Raw genomic sequence first — 13,142 nt, 5'->3', positions numbered from 1 at the left:
TAAAAGGTTTAAGTAATTTTTCCAAAATTATCCAAGCAATCTATGGCAGAAAAAGAGAAAGAAGCTAGCACGGGATCGTCATGCAAAGTGGAATGTGTTGGCTGCTCCTCCAAGATTCGCCTTTTCCATCAGCCAGAAGCTCTGACTTCCTAGGCACAGACTCAATCCACCGTCAAAACTGAGACTCAGAGTTCCAGCCTGAGAAGAAACCCAGCAGGAGCACACCATGGAGGGGTCCATCAGGGTAACTATCCCGCCACCAGGAATGACCAACAGAAGATGACTAAGAGTCTAAGAGTACAAGCACATAGCAATACCTTCCCAGAACACTATTCCAACTTTTAATGGTTTCACGCTCAGAGATGTCCTTACACAAGCTGTAGACTATGTCCATGTAATAGTTGTTAATGGATCTGTCTTTACTTATCTGCCCAAAGCTTTTTGCAACTGTAAGCTTTTTTGGTAATCACAAAGTCCTGTGGCAAAGAACTCTAAAATGCAAGTGTGTGCTATATAGCATGCCTGTTTTAAAGCCAACACCTGCTAGCTTCATTTAAGGCTGTTCAGTTATTGCATTGAAAGAGAGTATGAACAATCACTTCCTACTCACTTTCTTCAGTTCATTCATCTTTCCTTCTCTTCTGCAGACTAGAATTTTTTTTTGCCTATTCCACCATTCCTCTTATACCGGTTCCACCATCTTTGCTCAGCCTTCTTAAACACCCTTTCCTGTACTACTTTGATTTTGAAATAAGGTCCAAACTGTATACGGCATGTAAGGTGCAGAAAGAACATAACTCACAGCTGCATAATGATATTTTGTTCCCCTTTCCTTTCTCACAGTAATTCCTAGCCTTTGATTTTTTTTTCTTTTTCTTTCTTGACTGCTACTGAGGTTATGTTTTGCTCTTGCGCTTGAGTGTAGAAAGCTAAGTTGAGCCCGTGGTTATACTGGTACAGTTAGGATTGTTCCAAACACACACACACATACAAAGTATCGCTTTATATTTGTCCACACAGAATTTCGGCTGTTATTTACTGCCTCATTCTTTACAGCAACATGAAGTCCTGCAACTCCTTGCTGTCAGCCTCTCACCTTTACTACTCTCAATAACATGGTGTTGCCAGCAAACTTCGCTTGTCTCACTTACTCCTGTATCCCTTTTCCAATCACTTCAGCAGAAACAGCTAAAGCCTCATCACAAATTTTAAAAGAATTACATGTGATTTCCTTTAATTTTGAAACCTGCCTGCTTATTCTTACCATCTGTTTTCTCTCAGTTGTTATCCGTACAAGGGCATTCCCTTTAATTCCATGGCCATGTTTTTTCTTTCACAACCTTTAGTGAAGAACCTTCTTCACTGTTTTCAGCAATCTCAATAGGCTACATCAACCTGGTGCATATGTTTACTGGCTTTTAAAGTTTTGCAAGGTGTGATTTCTCACTACAAAAATCATGACAACACTTTCTTAAAATGTCATATTTACTCATGGTGAAAGAATATTATGATTAAGTTTAGACAACACTGTATTAAGTCATCTAAATCTTGTCATTCTAAAAGTACTGGAATACTTCAAGGATTGCAGCTATTTTCATTGTACACAGCAACCTAACAACTCATATAGGATCATAACCTTCCCCTGCCTGTCAGTTTTACAGTCAATTATATAATGAAATTTTGATTATTCTGTGGTGCTAAAAATTTAAATTTCAATCATGATACATGTTAAAAAGTATTTTACATTTATACATATATATACCTATTAAAAACATTTTTTTAATTGAATTAGCACATTTTGGACTGTCTTCTGTCATTGTTTTTGTTCCACCATGACTATTCCCACACGGATGATCCTAAAAGCAGTTAGTGACCAACAGCACTTGTCTAAGCTGAATCTAATCTGACAATAAATACAGCAACAAAGTTGGATCATTTATGCTTAAAAAAAACCAACCCCAACTAAAAAACAACCTTACATATAGGTAAGGCCTGTAAGTAGCTGCTTCTAATGCAAATACCCATCAACTAATATGAACATTTACAGGTTGGTTTGATCTTTTCATTAAAAACAAATCTGATCCAAACACATTTCATAGCACTTTAAAATCTGTAATCAAAACTAACATATTCAGGTCATAACAGCTAGCTACAAGTATCTGGCATAGCCAAAACACCATGCAAGAATTATGATCTCAACCCTTAGTGCTCATTCTAAGTCCCTTATAGAAAAGCTATTTTAAAAAAACCTTTACAAGAACTGTGTTCGCATTTCCTATTTCTACTAGGAATGTTCAAAAAAGTTATTTATCTTACAATTTGCTATTAGATTTAGAAGTTTGATGCAGAAAACTAGGTGAAGATCAGTTTTCATAACAATTTAGTATTTGGCCTCTGATCTCATCAACAACTTGGCAACAGTTTCCAAAAGATGACTTGTGATACAAACCTCTGCTGCGAAATCGCAGCCGCAAAGAACACAGACCACTGCTGGAGGGTTTTTTTGATCAATGTCTTGCCCTGTTAGACTGCTCCATATGGCATGCAAAATTCATGGTAAGACTATTAATCTATATCAAATATAAATGGATGCTACTGATAATTACTGTTTACTTGATTTATGCAGGCTACCATTAATTGTTTAGTTTTAAGAAGCATCTTTCATATAACTTTCCACATTAGCTTGCACTTTGAGAACAGAGTTTAAATTACTGTCCTCTTCACTTGCTAATATGTTCAATTCAAATAGAATAAATAACTAACTTCAGCTGTGTGTTTGACCTTTTGTCCTAGCTTTTCCAGAATAAACTGTGGTGGAAAAAATTCAATGTTTCTCATTTGGTTTATTTAAAGAATTTATCATGAAGTTTTTAAAGAGTTCATCGTGACTAGGATGTCAAGTGGATTATGAGGTACCTTCACATCCAATACTGAAATGGGGTTTTCTTTTATAGTTAATTTTTCTCCTCATGGGTGGTGGTTTATTACCTTCACATACAGGAAAGTTGCTAGATCTTAGCAAAGGAATGGAGTTTCTTATGCAACACCCTTATAGTCCTTTCTTGCTGAATTGGGTATTTAGAGAAGAAAGTGGAGTAAGGCAGCTTTCTTGAAGAATGCCTTCGATACAAATGCAAGGTGATGCTGAACTCTACACAAGGGAGAACAATTACACTTTGTAACACTTCCAACATTACTTTCAAAAGAACCTAGATATATGCAGAAGAATTATGCAGTGAAATTATCAGAAAGCTTATTGATTTCTTTTCTGTAATTCCCCATGTTAATAAGCCTCTTCTCATCTGCCGTGAAGACTGACCATTAGTTAGTTGTTCTTTGTACTTACTGGAGAAAATATTACTTAATCCGCTGCTTTGAATTTCTACAAAGCAGAAGGCAAACAACTTCTGTTTTGCCTACTAGTTATGGCTAGGCAGAACATGGCAAGAACAGAGATGTGGCAATGTGAACATGATTTCTACCAGTGATAATCAATCACTTCAATTTTAGCTAACAACAAGCAACATAAAGGTCAGGGATGAGATATAAAACCCCAATCTAATATACGTATTTTTGGCTCCTCTAGCAGACACCCCCCCCCCCCCCCCCTCAACAAAACAAAACAAAAAAACACCAAAAACCCACCCAAACTTTCTGCAAGTTTTTCTTCCATGTAAGTTTTTAAGATCAAAACCTTCCAACTTGTTTGGAGATGAGAACAGCAGAACCAGCAGCAAGAACTAATGGAACTACTCCCGGCTGGTTTCAGTGCATTAACAAATAACAGCCACCTAACGTTGTAAGTCCTCATCAATAACAGTGGATAATTTACACTGTTTAGGTTTTAGAAAGTGGTTGATTACTTACAGCTATATTTTCTTTCATTCGCCATAGTTAATGTATGAAGGAACAAAGTATTTCAGTTAGAGCCATTAATATGGTTCCTAATTATCTTACCAAGCTGTGGTGCAGCGTAACCATTTAAAGTAGAGAATCTCTATGTAATTAACAATGAACAACACTATGTCCTTTACTTCCTCTCACAGCATGAAACACAAGAAATACAATGTATTTTGTTTCCTGCATGAGTATAAAGCTGAAGCATACACTTCCCTGCAACCCTTAGTCCCGAGTATTTTCCTTGGGAAAAAGCTTACGCAGGCAGATCACACAAGCTGTAAGAGGATACAAGAAGATGACACTACCAACAGTCTTTTCAAAAACGTACACACGCTTGAAAAGTCTAACCCTCTAGTTATTTCCCAGAAAAATCCATTTTGCATTTTTAATTTACTCACATGTCCCCCACTGTAACTTAAAATCCCTCTTGCATGGAGAAGTTACGGAAGTACTGACTGAGTTGTTATGGAAAGCCTGAGGAGCAGTAAGATGAGGATAAAAAAGTGACAGACTAGTTGCTGCCCCCCCCCCCCCCGCACAGGTGAAGTTGAAGAAAACACTTTCTAAAAGCTGCAGGCTATTTCTTTTTTAATAGGTTACATGGCAGATTTGAGTGAAAACCTCTAGAAAAAATATTTTCAAAGGCATGTGCATTTGGGACACCAAAATGTAAATCTCATCTTTGCTTCATCTACAGTCAGTGACAGAAAGAACATTTATTGCAAAGACTTATTTTAAGCTAGGCTTAAAGTTGGGCTTCAATTATTCAGACATGATTGTCCAACTGGAAAGAAATTTGTTTTGATGTTTCCTTCTAATTAAGATCCTTTTCATTCTATCTGAAATCATTAATTTAATTTGAACTTAAACATTTAAATTCCTTCTCAAGTAATGACTTGACATCAATTAGTTGGCCAAAAATGTGGTGGAAAAAAGCAAAGCTGTGTCACACCAAAACCAAAACTGCTTTTACTCACAGAATTCTACTTAAAGATATGATTCACCTTACAAAGCATAAACTAAATCCAGACCATTAGTAAAAAATATGCTGCAACTGATTTAATTCTGAAGAACTTTGCTGTGAGGCAAAATATTTTTACATAAATATTTAACCTGCTTTAAGCAGACTACTGGTGTGAAACCAGGACAGGAAACACTGATTAAAAAAGAATATGGCAACTTTCCCACCTTTGAGCAGAACTTCAGCAGATCATGTGAATCAAAACCAGATCATACTTCCTCAATAACCTGCTTTCAGAAGGCAAATGAGCACAAATATGCAACATAACTAATATTTACTAAACTAATTCCCTATTTCACCTTTTGAATTTCTAAACTATTTACCTCATGTATCATTTTAATTATTTTTGCACTTCATTCCCAGAGAACCTTGGTGCCGGGAAATTAATTAAAGGGCACAATAGAAGAACTGTCAGCATTGTTTAAATACAATTTCAGCACTGGCCTCATTTACATGTATCCCTTTATTCTAAACAATGGGACTGCTGAATTTTTTGTGTGAAATTGTTAGTTCATTAAAAAGAGCACAATGATACCCTTTTCTGTGGATACTCATCAGTTATCACATTTTGCTGAAATACATAAACCATGCTCATGACAACCACTAGAGCTTCCAGCCTCTAGATTTCAAAGATACTGAAATAGTTGTATAAGAGTTGTATAATAGCTTTTTGTGACCATATGACTGCTTAACAACATTCCTTGGCCTGCATGCTTTACATTGCATTCGGCTTCTGTTAAAACTAACACACTAATAATACCACAGAAACTAAAGTAGGCAGCTGCTGAAAGCAGCAGCATCTTCACTGACTAAAGAGAAGAAAAAGCACAACAGCTGAAAACATTATTCAGCTGCTCTTCAGCTACGTCTAACACACAGGCTCTATAGTCGTGATTCTGCAAAACTGCAGGTTTATAAAAGGGCTGATGTCAAAAGCAACTGAAACGCCAACACCATTACTCACTCCAAGTATCTGAAAATTGCTAGTTGCTCAATATCACAGCTGGAAATGTTAACACATGGATTTTAATTAAATTTATTAGATACTTGATAGCTATCACCAGGAGTTTGATCTTGTCTGGATGAGTAAGATAAACTGCTCCTTACCTAAACAGTTAATAGAAAAGACTCACCAAGCTAATCCAAAAAATACTCTTCAGACCATTTCTATTCCCATCCACCAAGTGGTTAGCACAGAAATAGATTAATAGTAGTGACAATCGGGTGCAGCTTTGCTGAAGTCTGGTCAGAATGAGAAACTACATCCACTTTACTAGCGACAGCAAAAATATTTCCTGTGAATAACACTATCGTTCTGAAGATGCTAATGTCTCAATGGATGCCACAGCCTGCTCAGTATTTACGTATCTCTCGGGACATTGAATCAAGGTAAGCTCTTTGATATGAATCATTTCAAAATGCTGAAAATCAAAACCCGGTGCACAGCAGAACAATCAAGTCAAAGTCTGCACTAATAATCATTCTTCACATCGGATCACTGATTGAAGACAGCAGCATGAAACAAAAGACTTACGTGGGAATGGCAACACCTGTAGAGTTGTCACAATCTGCTTTATCAAGGTTCTCTGGAGGTTAACTCTGATGCTGGTACTCATCTCTTAGAACTGAAAGATCTGTCTTGACCCTGAAAAGCCCTGAGCAATTATGAGACAGTAATACTCTCGTACTTTTCTCCAGCACAGGTGTATCATACACTATCGATGGTTTCCTAAGTATATAGATTGCAACCGCTTTGTTGAGAAAGGCTTCTATGAGAATATCCTATAGCAGTGTAAATGAAGAAAAAAGTGGCAAAAAGTGAGGAAAATTTTAAGATATTACCACCTGCATACAACTTTAGTAATTCTAGTATTACCAATAACACATTGGTTTGTTTTTTGTTTGTTTTTTTTTTTTTCTGGACAGCCTTACTCCATCACAGATAGAGCATAGCTGAGCAGCTTGAGAAGCCCTTTCTCTACAACAGCTTCTTCCATACTGACAACCTGAGGTGACCAGTACAGCTTCATGTTTTTCCCATTTGACGTGACATCACCAGAGTGTGAAGTTGAAGGTATTCAAATCTCTTACTGCTGTCAATAAACATGACTTGCTTTTTTCTTTCCACCAGCTTTTGTGAGCATCTCTCCACTAATCCATGTTGACATTTAAAGGGCTAAGTCTTCAGTACCAGTATCTTGACAGACACCAAAGTGAGCAAGAGTGCCCTCATCACTACCCCCACGGCCTTAAGCAGCTCAGAATGGGAGGATAGCTTTGATTCAAATAAAAGCTTTCTGGCTGATTTTTTTGGCTGAACACAGAATCTTCAGCTGAAATTCACAGTTAAATCTAGTATAGTACTTCTGTAAATTCCTTAATCAAGAACTATTGACCAAATAATTTAAAAGCACAATACTATTCCTACTGAAACAACCTGGGCACTGCATACTGCATTAAATTCCTAAATTTTCAGAAGCCTTTTACAGCTTATTTTATTCAAGCCTTCAGAAAAGTGCCTACTGAGGTTATAAATGACTCTCACTAGATTTGGGGTTTAGTATTATAAAAGAAAAAAATTATACTCCCATATAATTTTCTTCAAATCTCTTTTATTAAATTGTAACAAGCAACAATAAGACAATCATAATCATCCTGCCAGACTTCAGGACGAATTTTATCAACAAAATGAATGTGAAAGGAACAAATATTTAGCAAAAAAACAATTCAGCCTCTACAAAATTACAACAGAAACTAAAATGTTATCTACCCAAGTTGTGAACTAAAATAATAGATTTATCTATTAAAAGATGTATCATCAAAATGTAATTTGTTACTGTATCTTTCCTTCAGCTTTATAATATTTTTCACATTAAACAGATTTTTCCCACGTGATTTTGCTTATAGCACTGAAGACTGAAGACTCTGAACTTTTAGGCTTTAAAATCTGACTAGAATATACTCTGAAATGTTGGAAAGAAGGATGTCAGGCCACGTGTTCAAACAAATTTAAGTCAATGCCAATGTTTTAATACATCAGATAACATTTAAACTGCAAAACCAGCTTCTTTTGGTACATAGCTACAAGATTTTTGACACAGCTTACTCATACCCAGTTACTTCGTGTACATCGGTATTCCTCGATTCCCAAACACCTGAAATTAATATCAAAATGATACAGGATGTTGAAAAAAGTAAAAAAAGAATAAACCAGATTTACTGCCATTATAGATTTTCTATACCTTAAAAAAAACCACATGCAGAGATTTTATGATGGCCAATACTGATCATCTAATACCATTTTGGAAAACTGTTTTCTGTACACATTATTTTTCAGGGTAGTAAAAACTTACCAGTATAAAACCTTTGCTATTACAGAAAGGCTCTGTGGAAAGATGAAGCTCACCATATACTGACAATGTTTGTAGCTCGTTCCAGTCAAAATGGAGGCAGTACAGTGCTATTAGTTGGAAGAAACATGCTCTAACCAACCAATGTGCATTGCAAAATGAGCTGCAAAACAAAGAAATCAGCTCATGCAAAGTTCTACTGAAGATTTACACACTGAGGAGACTTCCAAAGCCATGCAGAAACTGCTTGTCCAGGAGCAAGAACAGAAATAGTGGTGTCAATTAATTGATTCCAGAAGTTTTACAATTCTCAGGACTAGCGATGAGCTACTGAAAATGGATCCTGGACACCCTTCAAGAATCTGCATTTGCCACATAACTTTCAGACAGCAAAGACTCTATCATGAACATTTCTAGGGCTGTTTATTTTTCATGTTACCTCAATAACGCGTGGCTAGTCTTAGAAGGCTGTGAAAAGCCTCTGCATCCCTGGGGTCTTAAACTATAAACCAAATTAATACTCGTTTGTGAAAAATGACAAGGTGCTGCTACTATGGAAACAGGCAGGAAGGAAAGGTTGTCATGCACTGCTCACTGAGACCCTACAGGGATCCAAACTGCAGCGTTCCATTTCCACAAAGGGTACAGGACCAGAGACAAAGAGAATTAAAAAAAAAGTCATAGCCCAGTTACAATAAAAGAAACGAAGAATGCATGTGTAATGAAATGGGATTCAATACCACAGGGGAAGGGAATCTACAAGTCAGAAAACCAAAAATGTCTTTACCACATCCCTAATTTACATAGCAGGTATTCAGAGACGATATTAATAATCACACTTCAAACTTTAAGAAATAAATATATACTACCATCATACAAACATTTAGTCTGCACTTAAACATTTAACTTCAAAAAGTGATACAGTATTATGCAACAAAATGCATTTCAAATGGTATCTTCAGAAATCTCAACAAAATCAAAGTTTTTAATTATGAGAATGTTTTATTTAAAGGCAGGTGTTGGATTAATTCAAATTAAAACAACAGCACATCACCCCCATAAAAGCAATTTTTCCTGAAATATTAAAATGAAGCTGAAACATATCTAAGAGACAACTTTCCTCTATCCGCAATCTAAGCTTTAAAAAAGTATCATTAATGAAAGTTGTTTATACCTTTCAGAAAGGACAGATTGATTTGTTTTCCCACTAACACACTGCTTTTCTGCAGGTTTGATAAATTACTACAAACAAATCTAGTTAGAAAGAAGAAAAACCTGTTTATTAAAAACCAAGAAGACTATTAGCACTTAAAGCCTCCATCATGAAAATGCTACGGTTAATTTTGTGGAAAGGTATTTGAGCACAACATATCAGAATTTTTTTTCAGCTACATGAGAATTTATTAAAGGGTAAACAGAAGATAGAGTTTTTGTTGAGCTGATTTGTATTTAATAATTTATATAAAACTTTCAAACAATCTGTTCTCCATTTATGGAAAGAAAAGAAAATGGTAGACTTGACATTATCTGGAAATTTTCATCGATAACTTTTGCAAAAGAAAAAAAAAAAAGAGTTGAGATTATTTAAATGAAAAAGCAAAAAAGCACAGGCATTTCAACCATTATCTCTATTGCCCTATCTACTAGACCATGCTTCCCCTCCAAAATAAACTATTTATTTCTGCCTAGAATGCAAAAAATCTTCTGCATAGCTTTTTATATCCATTTAGCTTATTCGAGGTATTATTACTATTTCCTAAGTTACTACAAAAAACTTGCATTTTCAATACTATTTATTGTGTTCCATAAAAGTTCCATTAGAAACAAATTCAGAGCAAATATAAGTTGGAGGCATCATTTACATTTATTACATTTCATAATACCTTTTTCATTCAGAGGTATCAACACAATCTACGGAATTATTGTCGTTCTCAAAGACAGATAAAGGACAAAAAAATCACAGCATAGTGTCTAATTATTGTCATCTATCAAAAACAATTGAATATATATTAAAAGTTATACAATACTGTCTACAGTAATCATATGGATATTTATGATGATCCAGTTTAAGAATACTGTGAAAGATTGTCAGTTTTATATACGTTTTCAGTTCGTGTAGGTTATATTCCTTTTAATAAACAGACACCAGGAGGTCAGGATGATGCCTCTGGAGAAAGAGTGAGATTCCCTTAAGAGCTTCCCTCCCCAGCAACTGAGGACACCTTGGAAGGAAAGTTCCAGTGACCACAACGAAGACCAGAAGAAAAATTACAGCAAAGAATTGCACAAAACAGAGCCAGAAAGACTGATGAGAGGATCAGGAAAGAAACAGTTTGATGAAAGAAATCCTGTAGAGGCCAGAGAGGGCTCTAGGAGACTTGCTAGGATTTAGAAAGTCATTAAGGGCACAGCTACGGCAGTGTTCTGGTTTGGATTGCAAGCATTCTTTTGAAATACATTCTCATGTACATTCATGTACTGAATCATGGCTTGCATTGTAGAGTTTCTCTCCACAGATCCACTCCTATTGCACTGCACTGTTTGCCAATGCAGACACTCAAAGTTAGAAAGCAAACCCGGAAGCAAACCCACCATAGAAAGATGCATTGAATAGATGTAGAGTTGCCTACAAACTCCTTTTACTTCTGTTCTCTCATAAATAGAAAGAATTTTGTGACTAGTAAAGAAAATAATTATTCTAATTTCTACTTATTAAAAGCCAGTCTTTAAACAATTCAAAAAGCATTTTTGGAATGCTTTCAAGAAAAGAAGAGGAGCTGTGTTAACCTACCTCCAAGCTCAGGCGAACCTGAGGTTTTACTGAGTATCCAGGGTCCTGCCAGAGGTAGTACAGGTAGTTAAGAACTATCCTCTTGCACATAAAAGACTTCCTGCAAAGTTTTTTTTATCTTCTATTTCCATCATCACTTACAAGCATAACAAGAGAAAAATAAGAGTCAGACTAGGAATTTGATGTAGTGTTTCCCCATATACTCCCCCTCTGCAGGAAAAGACAATCAGACACAAAGTATTTTAGTTTCAAAAACGTTCAGCCAAACTAAACCACAGAAGAGCCTGCGATTTTATCTCAGCCATCTGCTTCATTTATAAGCAAAGAATGTTCAATATAGTGCAATAAATTCAAAGTCTTCAATCTGTCTCCTGTCACGAGAAAAACGAGAATGTTGCAGTGCAAAAGATGGGAAAACCGTGAATTTCCATTAATACTTGAAGTGGTCAAACACCTTTTGACTCCAGACTAAAACAGAATATCATGCCCAATTTGCTTTATTCTGATATTCAGAACTAGAGAAATAATAGACACAGCTCCTATTACCACTTAAACCCGAAGATTTCTCAGAACTTCATAAACATTTATCGCATAATTCTTAGCACTCTGAAGTCAAATGGACACCACCATCTTCCTTCTAGAACAGGAAAGCATAGCTAATTCATAATTATTAACACTCGCTCTCTTTCATTATTCACTCTCTATAAGAAAGCATGGACATGCACAATTGCTAGTCCAACCTCCAGCAGTAATGGTATTCATCAGTAATCTTCTTGTGAGCCTTTACAACAGCCTCACTACTTGACTTCAATCAGCTGTAGAGCTCCTTTATTCTGTTATCACATCAGTGTGAGGGAATGAATGCCAAGGATTGAATGCCCTCCTAAAGCAGCACAGTCATGCTGTTAGAATAGCAATGAGCTTCATCTGACACTGCTCAACACATTCTTTCACACTCCCTCACTCTTGCAGAGGAATGCATGCATGATAAAAGTATCTGTTGAGTGCGAGTGCTAAGAAACATATCTATAGACTAATATACTAAATAGAGCATATCACAGTTTAATAGAAAGAATTGGAAACTGATATAAAGGATGCAATTAATAGACATAACTGGCAGCAGTTGTGTTCCATTTGTCAGAAGAAAGGGATGGGCGGAATAATTATTTTGCTAGTGAGAAAGATACACAGAATTTCAATACAGAATGTCTCATCTATTAATACTCAATTCTCCTTAAGCTCTTTTTATTTTTGCTGATGCAAGGACCTAAACACAGACTTGTTCTTGCTCATTTTAATAAAGAGAAGAAAACACGAGGTCCAGATGAAAAATGGATGATTGTTGATATTCTAAGTAGAACCTTTTGGTAGCTCAGCCTGTCTCCTCCCTGTACTGTTTACTGTTGTGCACATTGCTTTAGCCAAAACAATGGGTTTAGCCTGATATGAAATCTCTACTAACATGCACCCAGAATCTAGACTACTGTATCGACAAAGTTATCGGACAACTCACGCAGGAAGCTAAATTGTCATATTGCTTTTAGGACTCAGAGGGGTTTTTGCTTTTTTTTTTTTGTAATTTCAGACACATCATTAACACTCCACCATGAAGGTAAGCTATGCTTTAGCAGGAAGAACAAACCAAAGTGCATCTTCTGAGCTCAAGTATATTGGTGGATTTTCAGTAATAAATATGTTATAAAATGCTTTACAAAAATTTATATTTCAACAGTTAGTATAAATTCCACTTTCTGACCAGCTATAAAACAGTGTTTTTCCTCTAGAGAGGTTATTTCTACTAAGTATTTTTAAAATATTTCAATCAAACCTGATTTTCATAATGATACTGAAAAATTTACACAATGTTGTGAATATAAGATACAGTGGCTGAAAGGAGGAAAGACATCAGAAAGCTTGGCAAACAAAATCCAGCAACTATCCTACGAAAACTCATTCTTTTTTAGGACATTCTCTTTTAAATCAACACTAGGCAGCAAGTCCATTCATTCTTTAAATCTTGTACTTTCTAATCTCAAAACCAACGTGTTTATGCTTCTAATTCCTTACAGTCACTAAGATA

The 13,142-nt window shown here is 35.8% G+C and overlaps 1 protein-coding gene across 3 annotated transcripts in view; it reads right to left on the bottom strand.

The window, feature by feature from the left end:
* Positions 1 to 13,142, bottom strand: part of TBC1D22A (TBC1 domain family member 22A) — a 189,686-nt gene that overhangs the window by 41,121 nt on the left and 135,423 nt on the right. The window contains exon 12 of one of the 3 annotated variants that reach the window (XM_049813951.1): positions 7,675 to 8,076. The exons of the other annotated variants lie outside the window; for them this stretch is intronic. Within the exon in view, the coding sequence (XP_049669908.1) occupies positions 8,038 to 8,076 (39 nt within the window). The 3' untranslated portion in view covers positions 7,675 to 8,037. Of the gene's footprint in view, positions 1 to 7,674; positions 8,077 to 13,142 lie in introns of those variants that run through there. 3 annotated transcript variants of the gene reach the window in all.

Source organism: Accipiter gentilis, chromosome 11, assembly GCF_929443795.1.
Source record: "Accipiter gentilis chromosome 11, bAccGen1.1, whole genome shotgun sequence".
Lineage (NCBI taxonomy): Eukaryota > Metazoa > Chordata > Aves > Accipitriformes > Accipitridae > Astur > Astur gentilis.
Note: the sequence above shows the minus strand (reverse complement) of the source record. Positions and strands in the feature narration are given on the sequence as shown.